At 38.5% G+C, this 12,710-nt stretch overlaps 2 protein-coding genes across 2 annotated transcripts in view; both read left to right on the top strand.

Annotated features, from left to right (window-relative positions):
• LOC145662312 (catalase-like) overlaps nt 1-12,710 on the top strand; it is a 102,476-nt gene that overhangs the window by 23,403 nt on the left and 66,363 nt on the right. The window contains exon 3 of the mRNA XM_081727759.1: nt 1,392-1,542. Coding sequence (XP_081583885.1) covers nt 1,392-1,542 — 151 coding nt within the window. The remainder of the gene's footprint in view (nt 1-1,391; nt 1,543-12,710) is intronic.
• On the top strand, nt 6,327-8,311 carry LOC145662713 (uncharacterized). The gene is made up of 2 exons (XM_081728570.1): nt 6,327-6,667; nt 7,569-8,311. The coding sequence occupies exon 2, from the start codon at nt 7,628-7,630 to the stop codon at nt 8,309-8,311; it is 684 nt and encodes a 227-aa protein (XP_081584696.1). The 5' UTR covers nt 6,327-6,667; nt 7,569-7,627.

Genomic DNA, 12,710 nt, shown 5'->3' on the forward strand with positions numbered 1-12,710 from the left:
ATAGGGCGCCTACTGGCGAAATTGGAACTAGTAATGATTTCAGAAGATTTTAGCCGGTGGAAATTTTAACATAGGGTGTGAAAAATACTGTAAACTATCAAGGTCCCGGAGGGAGCACGTTCGTAACTCCAGGCGGGAAATTCTCCCTAGGCATTCCCTGAAATCATCACTCATTGTCGACTCTTGTAAATATACCGGGACGTTTGTGTTGTATAATATGCAGGATCTATGACATGTTTATGGTAGTTATCAAATGGGAATAGGTACTTCTTCAGCTGAGCAACCAGGAAACCATTCCCATAGTACTGAGACATCTCTAGCCTCATATTGACCGAAGGACAGGACAGCCGAGTCAAGACAGAGAGAGGCTGAAAATGTTGTGGAGAGAAAGAGAAGCTTGAATGCATTGTCACAGTCACAATGTTGGAAAGGCCTTTGTCTAGCGCGTGGTCGGGTGAGTATGGGGAACGAAGCTTTATTGCATTGTTCAGTTTCCTTCTTGGTTTTAGTCAATAAGCGGCTTGGAGTCACATTGTGTAAAGGTTTACGATAGCGCATCGTAAAAAAATCTGTTATAATAGGCATTGCATTTATAATTAATTTTTTTGCCATGTTTTTTCATTGCGTTACACTCTACAATTTTTAGAAGAGTGATATTGAATAAGGCTTTTTGGATTTCCATGAGAATTATTTATATTTTTGTCAGCGGACGTCTCATCAACATTCTGTGGAAGTTCAGATGTTAGCTTATGTTATGTCCTGGAAACGAGGTTTTCTGCGAGATTACTGATTGACTTTTTTTGTTGTTGTTGTTTCCTGAATAATCAAGTGACGTCTTTTGATCATCCAAGTACTCTCACGCGACAGGCATATCCCATTGAGATCCAACGGAAATCCCATGACTATCCCCATTATCCTTAAAGATTTACTGTTAAGCTGAATGTCCTGGGACAGGTATAGTATCTATGGGAGCTCCAAAGATTGTCTCATGGGCCGGAAGAGAATTGAATGTACTACGGTGATTCAGCTTCAGATTCCACTTTAAAGTCCAGATGTAATGCTTTATATTCTGTATGCAGATAATCAACGTAAATGCATAGCAATAAGCTAAGCCATGTATTACAGAGGGAGTAAATATCTCAACCTGGTTGTACTTAGCTTTATCCGTATTTAATGCATTAAAATTATAACAAAACAAAATAATGTTCCCCAGCTCAGGAAGCATTTTGAAATAATAATAACAATGTGTGTGTGTGTGTGTGTGTGTGTGTGTGTGTGTGTGTGTGTGTGTGTGTGTGTGTGTGTGTGTGTGTGTGTCTATGTATCATTTTTTTTCAATATTAGTTTTTAATGACTTTCAACATAATAAAGGAGATGATTATGGTTTCCAGGGACCCTCGTGGATTTGCAATAAAATTCTACACAGAAGATGGAAACTTTGATTTAGTGGGTAACAACACACCAATTTTCTTCATACGAGATGCTACTTTGTTCCCGCATGTTATCCATGCATTCAAGAGGAACCCAGCAACCGGACTAACGGTAACAATTTTCTCTCTTTCTGTTCGTCAGAACTTTTTTTTTCTTTGCATAAATGAACTCTCAGGAATGAAACAAATTAATGCCCTCAGCACTAGGTTAGTGGCCAGCGCGTGTTCCTTTGGTATATGTGGTCTCGTTCGATTCCCGGTAGGATAACAAGAAATTTAATTTCACTATCATCCGTCTTCTTTGACTTAAAGGGCATAACGGTTGGACGTTAAACTTTAAAATAATAATAATAATAATAATAATTTTACACCCTCCATTCCAAAAGAAACCAAACGTTTTAAAAAAACAAAAAAGCAATGTACATTTTGGAACAAATCATTTTTATTAATCAATGTATTCCCCTTCTGCATCGATACACATATTTGCACGCTCCAACAAGTTGTCAAACGACTTCTCCATGCCCTTTATTGGAATGGTCTTTAGGACGGCGGTCGTCGCCTTCTCAATGGCATCAATCGATGCGTGCCACTTTCCTTTCATCGCTAAATGCAGTTTCGGGAACAGATAGAAATCGCACGGAGCGAGATCTGGTGAATAGGGCGGATGATGCAACCGAATAGTGTGATTTTTGACCAAAAATTCAGTTACAAGCCGCGAACGATGTGATGGTGCATTATCGTCCAAAAGAGTCCAACTGCCGATTTCGCGATATTCGGGCCGAATACGACGAATTCTTGCCAGCAAACACTTCATGACGCCCAAGTAAAACTCTCCAGTGACTGTCTGGCCGGGCTGAACAAATTCTTTGTGGATAATTACTTTTGAATCGTAAAAACAAATCAGCATCACCTTAACTTTTGACTTCACCAAGCGACTTTTTTTGGGTGTTCCTTCATCCGGCGCTCTCCATTCAGCACTTTGCCGCTTTGTTTCGGGCTCATATTCAAAACACCACGTCTCGTCACCAGTTACAATCGATTTCAAGAAGTTTCGATCCTGCCGAGCACTTTTAACGATGTCTTTGCTATGCGCAATTCGATCAACTTTTTGGTCTTCGGTGAGTTTGTGTGGTACAAACCGCGAATTAATCTTCTTAAGGCCCAAAGCTTCGGTCAAAATGCGATATGCGGTTGTTTGAGGAATGCCTAATTCCATTTCAATAACTTTCAATGACGATTTTTTGTTATGTTTGATGAATTCACGCACTTTTTCGATGTTTTCTTCCGATAATCCGGTTCTGGGACGGCCTGATCTTTCGTCATCATCCAGCGTCTCTCTACCCGATTTGAATCGCCTGAACCACTCGTAAACTTGCGTACGGGATAGACACTCATCACCATATGCATTTTGTAGCATTTGGTGCGTTTCACTAAAAGTTTTACCCAGTTTAACACAAAACTCAATTGCAGCTCGTTGTTTGAAACTCATTTTCCGACCGATGTACACAACACACTGACAGTTGAAACGCAATAACTTTGTTGCCGTGCATCCAAATGTCATGACATTTATACCAGTTGTCAATGAGGGAATACGCCATCTACCGGTAAAATATTACAACAGATGGCACTAGTGGTACTATTTGTTTTCAAAAGTTCGGTTTCTTTTGGAATGGAGGGTGTATAAACAAATTAATCGATGTTCATAGATGTGGTTACATGATTTCCGTCTTATTTGTATGAATAAGCGTCTATGAACATTAATGTGTCTAATTCATACGAATTAGAGTTTTCAGGATCAAATTCCGTACGAATTTTGATGGAGTGTAGGTGGCTGCACTAAAATTGCGAAAATTTGCACTTTGTTACCTCTTATTATAGATACAGTCTCAGCTAATGAGTCCTTGACAAAATTGAAATTAAAAAAAAAAAAAAGTTGTGAAACGTTGGTATCCTTAAATTTGATTTAAACCGTTCGTTGAGCTAAACAATACGTTTAGACCATTGAGATAATATAAAGAACTCAACAACAAAATACAACTCAAGAACAGTGCGTTATATTATCTCAATGCTTCAAACCCTATTGTAAAAAAATGTAAACGTGTAACAGTTTTGCCAACTCCACTTTGACGTCATCAAAGACTATGAATTAGATTCATAGATGAAATTCATATTGTCTAATGAAGCCAAAGTGGATAAAGTTGTTACACGTTAATAATGTTTATAATAAACGTATTATTTTGCTCAGTGAGTAGCTTAAATCACTGTGAAACAAAGTTTGAATGTACAATGGAAACAGGGACGTCATTTAGGGAGAGCACGAGGGGGCAATTTCCCCTCCAAGGATTTGAGGAATACATATACTTTAATCGAATGTCTACTAATATATACCTACTAAACATGATTTATACTAATATACTAAAGTCCAGAAGGAATAACGTCGTTGGCTTCCTGCGCTTGGACCTGCTCGTCAATGGGGGTGTAGTCAGAGGATAACCAATCACCACCCACCCTTCACCGCGCTTAGCGAACCACGAGTAACTGAGCTGCTCCCCATGAACGTCACTACAACTTTTCGCGGGAAGCCAACGACGTTATACGTACGTTCCGTACTAAAGTACAAAACGTGAAGGTCTTATGTCGGTGGTGCTCTTGCCCCCCCCCCTCAAGCGAAGTCTAAAATGACGCCCCTGAATGGAAAACATTATAGTTGGCATCATTAGTATAAGCATTCCGACTAATAAAGACAGTCAGAAAAAGCGCAAGTTAGGCCAAAAGGTGCTTTTGAGTTGAGAGAAGTAGTAATTGCGTTACTTTAGGAAACTTTTTGGCCCCTGGGTCCCTGCCTCAGGACCCATGGTCCCTGGCCGGGGTCAATGACCTAGGGGTACCTAGGACCACCCCCTAAAATTTGGCAGGGGTACATAGGACCACCCCCCAGGACCCATGGTCCCTGGCCCGTGTCAATGACCTAGGGGTACTTAGGACCACCCCTCTAGATTTTGGCAGGGGTACATAGGACCACCCTTAAATTTTGGAAATTGCCAAATCTAAAAATTGGGTGTGGTAGCCTAGGACCACAGTATGTACCTCTATCAGTATTGGGTGTCTATGTCGTTCCCTTTTATGGGTAAAAAATTGCCAAAAAAATTCAAATTTCGGGGGTTTTTTGACCTAATTTATCCCCTTTGATGAGGTATTATTATCCTATATGGTTATATGTGCATATACAGGGATTCATTACCTTTCATAAGACATGGGTATATTAATGCACCCCTTTAAATTTTGGGAGGTGTACCTTGGCCCACCCCTTCAATTTTGGAAATTGCCCAATTTCAACATTGGGTATTATAGTATAGAACCCTAGTATGTATTACTATAAATTTGGGTGGTCCACTTCGTTCCCTTTTAGGGGTACAAAATTGCCAAAATTTTAGTACAACCACATGTTTGGTTTTTTTTTTGGTTCATTTTTATTCCCTTGGATGAGGTCCTATTACCTTATATGGGTGTATACAGGTGTTTATTTCCTATTGTAAGACATAGGTACATTTGTGCACCCCTTTAAATTTGGCAGGAGTGCCTTGGCCCACCCCTTCAATTTTGGAAATTGCCCAATTTAAACATTTTGGTACAATAGTATGTATTACTATAAATTTGGGTGGTCCACTTCGTTCCCTTTTTAGGGGTACAAAATTGCCAAATTTTTAGTACAACCACATGTTTGGGTTTTTGGCTCATTTTATTCCCTTGGATGAGGTCCTATTACCTTATATGGGTGTATACAGGTGTTTATTTCCTATTGTAAGACATAGGTACATTTGTGCACCCCGGCAGGAGTGCCTTGGCCCACCCCTTAAATTTTGGAAATTGCCCAATTTAAACATTTGGTATAATAGTATAGAACCCTAATATATATTACTACAAAATTTCGGTGGTCTATCTCGTTCCCTTCCAGGGGTACAAAATTGCCAAATTTTTAGTACAACCACGTGTTTGGGTTTTGACCTAATTCATTTCCTTGGATGAGATCCTATTACCTTATATGGTTATATGGCCATGTATAGGAGTCCATTCCCTATTATGAAACATAAGTACATATGTGCACCCCCGGGAATGGTACCTTGGCCCGCCCCTTAAGTTTTAGAAATTGCCAAATTTAAACATTTGGTATCATAGTACTGGACCCTAATATATATTACTACAAAATTTGGGTGGTCCACCTCGTTCCCTTTTAGGGGGCATTTTGTTCCGCTTTAGGAGTGAACCTTGCAATCGTCCCGAGTTTGATTCTTGGAAATGTTGAATTTAACGTCCCCGCGAAAACGGTGAGAGATGATAGGACGAAACATGAACTTACTTGACTGAGGATTGAAGCAGGGACCTCATACAGTAGAGACAAGCACTGAGCCATCGTACACGTGTGTTGATTACTATGCAATGGTCCCGAGTTTGATTCTAGGTGTTAGTTTCAGGAAATGTTAACGTTCCCTTGAAACGATGATGAGAAATGAGAAAACATCATAAACTTACTTGCTTGCGGATTGAAGCAGAGACCTCACACATCAGAAAAAAAAAACGCTGAGGCACTATGCCAACTTCAGTGCAAGCAATTTTTGCGTATGAAAAAAGAACATGAACAGATTATGTTACATTACTACACATTTCTGCTTGTTGTTACGCATAGAAGCTTGTTATTGTGAAATTGCAGAATCTGCTTATACTACATCAGCATTTTTTCTCAGCTGACGGACTTTTAAAGCTCAACTTTACATTTATGTCAAAGACAGTTTCGTAACATATCGATGAGTGTTACATTTTTTCAATCAAGTTTAAGAAAAATGAATCACATTTTAGATGTGGTAATTTGAATGTCGTAAGAAACTAACGAGTCAACGGTATGATGTCATTATCAAAATTGCGATACTAGATGTCGTAACGATTGATGTGTAAGGAGAAAAAACGTGAATAATGTCACAACCAATCAGATTGCTTCTTACATCACGTTTCGGCTCATGATACATGATGAAAGCTGTGTTTTCATTGGTTCTCCGTGATGTCATTGATTCATTTTCCTCGTTTCTGATTGGCTGATAGTGTTGTCACTTTATAGTTGAACCGTTTCAGACCTAAATAAATTTCTTAATTTCATTTTCAAATCCTACTTCCACGAAGATCTTGAATGAACGTAGATGTACCTCTAGTGACAGCGTGACTTTACTCCGTTCCTTGAATTTGAGGTAAGTATCGACTGCGTTTTCTTAACATCAATGGAGTGCTTTTGCATGAGGATAACATTGTTATCATTGTTTTATTTTAACACGAAATATTTAGCAAATGGAAGAATAACCCTCACTTACTTGACCGGGGATCGAATTAGGAATCCCACACATTAGAAGTAAGCACGAGAAAATTGTTGATTTTGGTTTAGCGTCCCTTCAGTAGTGGGGTGCTAGGAATACAGCTTAATGTTGAATTTGAGCGCATACTGGGTGTTGAACCCGGGCCACATCCCACACATTAGAAGTAGGCACGAGAAAATTGTTGATTTTGGTTTTAGCGTCCCTTCAGTAGTGGGGCTAGGAATACAGCTTAATGTTGAATCTGATCGCATACTGGGTGTTGAACCCGTGCCAGAGGAACGTAACGCTAACCACTTAGCTCAGTTTCTGAAAGTAAACAAAGAAACTACGCACGATTTTGTTCCCTACAACGTGAGACATGGACCTACAGTTTAATGTGGGATCTGATCTCCGCCGAGAAACGAATTCGAGTCTTTCTTGTCTTAGCTCGAAAAAAAAAAAGAAAAGCAAGCGCATGAGATTTTGTTTTCGTTTCATGTTCGTCATACGTTTTAAAGTTCAGTGTCAGAGGAAAAATGCTTACTACTACAATGATTCTTTCAGCACAGTTAGAAAAACAATTTCATTAATTTTTTTATCACTACAGAAACTTAGGTCATTTACATGTTGATGTTGGTCCGGGTTTGATTTCCAGTATGACGACAATAAAACGTTTCAGTAGTAGAACTATTTGAGATATGATCATTCTTTTAGGATTGATCGTGTAGTCATTTTGATAATGTAGTGATCTCTGAATTCAATTTTAATTCGTGCTTTTTTTTTTCTCTTTTCGTTTTAGATATTTGTTTTTCTTTGCCTATTCCTTTTTTGCTTACCTTACCTTTTTCCTATTTGAATATGGCTACTTCTGGCTTTACTGTCTTGCGAGAAATCAATAGACATTATCGGCGTTTTAATCTTGAAGGACGAATGCTGGAAATTCAAATTAATGCTCCGACCAGTGGCACCGATATTGTGGAGTGGGTTCAGACCTCCTTTCAACAGATGTTGGATTACTTATTGGAAAACGTCGACGAATCATCGATGGTTGGATTGTCGATTTTATCCCACGATGAGAAGAACAAACCGTTTTATCTATCTTTCCGGCATGCAAGTAATTTGACACTGGAGACTTTATGGGCTTCCTTTGATCGCATCCTTCAAAGTAACGATAGTTTTCTCATGAACGAACCGTTCATTGTCCATTTTCATCATGTGGATGTGCCCCGTGGATTTGGATTGGTGCGTCGAGGTCTTTTATCAAACGACGAATTATTAAAACGCAAGAAAGGCATTTTACGTGTAAAAAACACCGACAAGAAATGTTTAGCGTATGCAATTGTGATTGCTATTGGCCTAAAGAAATATAAGGATACAAATAAAAAAGTTTACGATCAATATCGCAAACAGAGCAAGTGTGTCGTTCTCCCTGACGTACATGAACTTTTGTCCAGATCATCAGTGAATTTAGACCATGGGGGATCTGTGGAAGAATTACGACAATTGCAACGCTACTTGACAAATTATAAACTTACCGTATAGACTAGCTTTTCCGGAGAAGATATTCTGTATGAAGGGCCTGGTGGCGAAGACAAAATTCCAATCAATTTAATGTGCATCAATTCACATTATGACATCATCACATCATTAACGGCCGTTTTCTCTACTGTGTATTATTGTGTAGCATGCCACAAAAAATATGATCATCGTACTGCACACGTCAAGAACTGTTCGGCCATGTGTGAAAAATGTTTGCAGAAACCGCCATGTAGTAAGACCAATACGGAGAAGCAGTGTTCAGAATGCAATCGTGAATTTTATGGTGAAACATGTTATACAAATCATCTGACTGTACCATATCATAAGGGCCAACCAATATGCAAGATGGTGAAACAGTGTGCCAAATGTCTACGCATTTATTCGTTTGTCCATACAGGGGAAAGAAAACATGATTGTACTGATTATTTTTGTAATGTGTGCCATAAACACGTTACGTCTACCCACCAATGCTACATGAAGCCTGATACGACTCAATTAAAACCTGGAGTTCCATCAGTGTTACATGCCAAGAAGGCTATGATTGTCTTCTATGATATCGAAGCCACACAGGATACTTTCTTCGATGAAGACACATTCATTCATAAGCCCAATTTACTGGTGGCCCAACAAGTATGTTACAACTGTGTTCAAGATGAAGATATACATCATCCGTGTGAAGTTTGTGGACAGCGAGAACATATTTTTCAAGATGATCCGATCAATGCCTTTCTTGCGTATTTACGTCAACCACGACCCAACATCAAACTTATTGTATCTTTGGCACATAACTGTAAGGGATATGATGGTCATTTTATTCTTAAATCTTTAGTGGAAGAACATGAATTGAAACCTACTTTGATCTTGAACGGAGCAAAAATTTTAAGCATGAAAGTGAATCACTTATCGTTTATTGACTCTTTAAATTTCATGCCAATGGCTTTAAGTAAATTATCCAAGGCATTTCATTTACCCGCGACCAAGGGATATTTTCCACACTTTTTTAATACTGCTGCAAATCAAACGTATGTGGGAAAATTACCGGACATCCATTATTATGGTGCAGATGAAATGAAAGTGGATGAACGAGAGAAATTCATGACATGGTACAACGAACACCAGAACGATACGTTTATTTTCCAAGAAGAATTGGTAAACTATTGTGTCCAGGACGTCAACGTACTTCGAATGGCTTGTATATCTTTCATGACCACTTTTGAACAAGAAACTCACGTCAATCCTTTCCTGGAGACTATCACTTTGGCGAGTGCGTGCAATTTAGTATTTCGACGAAATTTCTTAAAACCCAATACTATTAGCATTCTTCCTGCACGAGGATACCGTCACAGAAACAATCAGTCACGGATTGCTTTGCAGTGGCTTGCCTACATGGAGGAAAAAGAGGGCCATCCAATTCTACATGCTGCGAGAGAAAAAGAAGTTTATGTTGCTGGTTTTCATCTGGACGGCTACTACAAAAATCCCGACACTAAAGAGGAACACGTGTATGAGCATGCCGGCTGTTTTTATCATGGCTGTCCTCTATGTGTCCCTACAGGCCGTGATCAGCCCATTTATGACAACTCCGAAGAAACGATGAACTATCGCTACGAGAGAACACAGCGTAAAATGAAGTTATTACGATCCATGGGATATAAAGTACATGAAATGTGGGAATGTGAATTTCGTCAAGTGTTAAAATCCAATCCAGCATTGGCCTCTTCTTTAAGCACACATCCTTATATTAATAAGACACCATTAAATCCAAGAGACAGCTTCTATGGTGGTCGTGTTAATGCCATTAAATTGTACCACGTCGCAAATGAAAATGAAGGCGAAGAAATAAAATTCTTGGATATCGTTTCCCTGTATCCTTATGTGAATAAATGTGGACGGTATCCAATAGGGCATCCACGAATATATCTACAGGGAGATCCAGAAATGCCCGACATTCAAGATGTCAACGGATTAGTCAAGTTGAAGATTTTGCCTAGCAGAAATGTGTTTCATCCAGTACTGCCATTTCGCTCAAATAAGAAGTTGTTGTTTCCACTTTGTGCTGCCTGTGCCACAACATTAAATCAAGATTCTGAATGTACACATTCGGACAGTGAACGAAGTCTAACAGGAACGTGGGTGTCCTATGAAATTCAAAAAGCCATTGAACTTGGGTATCAAGTCATTGAAATTTACGAAATTTGGGATTACGACATCACCGTATATGATCCAGAAACCAAGACTGGTGGATTATTCAGCGAATACATTAACACATTTTTGAAATCTAAGCTGGAATCTTCTGGATGGCCTGCCAATTGCGTCACCGAAGAAGAAAAGCAGCAGTATATTCAAGTGGTACAACAACGGGAAGGCATAACTTTAGATGCAGCAAATATAATGACAAATTCAGCACGTCGTAGTCTTGCAAAACTCTGTTTGAATGCCTTCTGGGGACGACTCGCTATAAGAGACAATTTCAGCCAAACGACCATCATTAACGACCCCAAAGAACTGTATCAGAAATTAACTGCTCCAGATATAAAAGTCAACCAAATTTTACCTGTTAACGATTCGATGTTATACCTTTATTGGCAGTATGAAGATGATGTTCCAGTACAAAATCACAATGCTAATGTTGTCCTTGGAGCATTTACAACGTGTCAAGCTCGTCTGGAACTCTACAAATATTTAGAACTGCTGCAAGAAAGAGTACTATATTTCGATACAGATTCCGTAATATTCACGCAGCGACCATCACAGCCCACAATAGAACCAGAATTATTTCTTGGTTCAATGTCAAATGAACTGGAATCAATTGGACCAAAAGCATACATTAAAAAATTCGTGTCTGGTGGCCCAAAACAGTACGCCTTGGAAATCTACAACCCCGACACGAAATCAACCAGTTATGTATGCAAAATTCGTGGGTTTACACTCAATTATACTGCAAGTCAAAAGCTAAATTTTAACAGTCTGGAGCAAATGATCATAAATCAATCCAGTGAAAAAATCTCCATTAGCACGCCGCACAAAATTTACAGAACCCACGATCATCATCTTGTCACAAAACCTGAAGAAAAGAAGTACAGTTTCAACTATAAAAAACGCCGATTAATACCAGACACATACGAGACATTGCCCTATGGGTATAAAAAAGCCAGAACAGAATAACAGCCATATTTTCCCCTAATCCCACCAACATCACCTCCCAAAGACGGGGCAAAGAATCAACTCAGATGACAGCGGAAACAAAACTCAGATGACATCACCTTGCAGAAACCCGTGGAGAAAAAAAAAAGGAATTCAGGTACGTCACATTTGCGTTTCTTTTCTCACCTCACTCTCTCTTGATCAGTTAGTTCGATGTTAATAATCTGTTTTTCTTCTTTCACAGGAAACAAAATAAATATTACCATGTATATTCATGTTTTATTTTCTCTTTACAGAATTTGTACCCATCACGGACACGTCTTCCTTTGAAGAAAAAAGAAATTCTGTATTCATTTTCACATGCTAAAAATAAATGTACAAAAACATGATTCTGTGTTTTTTATTTCACATCAAAAAATCAAATTCTTTTTCCTGTACTGCGATTTCAATTTCTTTTTCTGAATCAGTTTACCGGTAAAATAAATCAATGTTTTACGAAAAAAAAATCAAACTAAATTTTTGTTTCAGAAAATTTTTAGTGTACGAAAAAAGAAAACTGATTCAGAAAATTTTTGTGTACGAAAAAAAAATGTTTTCAGAAAAATTTTTTGTGTACGAAAACAAAATTCTGTTTCAGAAATTTTTTGTGTGTACAAAACAAAAACTGTTTCAGAAAAATTTTTATGTACAAACAAAATTCTGTTTCAGAAAAATTTTTATGTACAAACAAAATTCTGTTTCAGAAAAATTTTTGTGTGCAAAACAAAAATCAGTTTTCGTCACGAAACTGCTCCGACTAAATGAATCGATTCATTCTGATAGTGTTGGCAACACTGGAAAAATTTCGGTAAGTATCGCTCAGACCCTGAGTTACAGCGAACACAATTAGATTCGAACCAGCAACCTTACATGTCTGATTCATCTCTAAATACAGCCAACTAAACAATAAGATTATGTGTATACGTCAATGCTTTGCACTGAGTCAACAAGGTTTTCTTCAAGGTCAAAGTTGCACACGAAGTAAAAAAGATGACAACGCAGATCTTCTATCTTTCTATATGAAACATAAACCTAGTATAAACTGCTCGCACTGAAATGTGTAATGTAACATAATCTGCTCGTCTTCTTTTCATACGCGAAACTGTTCGCACTGAATGGAGTACGGCGGCTCAGCGCTTCAATCCACAACGAAGTAAGTTCATGTTTCCTCCTATCATTTTTTCATCATCGTTTCAAGGGGACGTTAAACTCAACATTT

This window comes from Thermobia domestica, chromosome 10 (assembly GCF_964235325.1).
Source record: "Thermobia domestica chromosome 10, izTheDome1.hap1.1, whole genome shotgun sequence".
NCBI lineage: Eukaryota > Metazoa > Arthropoda > Insecta > Zygentoma > Lepismatidae > Thermobia > Thermobia domestica.

Coding starts and splice junctions, on each gene's coding strand:
- LOC145662713 (XM_081728570.1), top strand. CDS start 7,628: ATGGCTACTTCTGGCTTTACTGTCTTGCGAGAAATCAATAGACATTAT.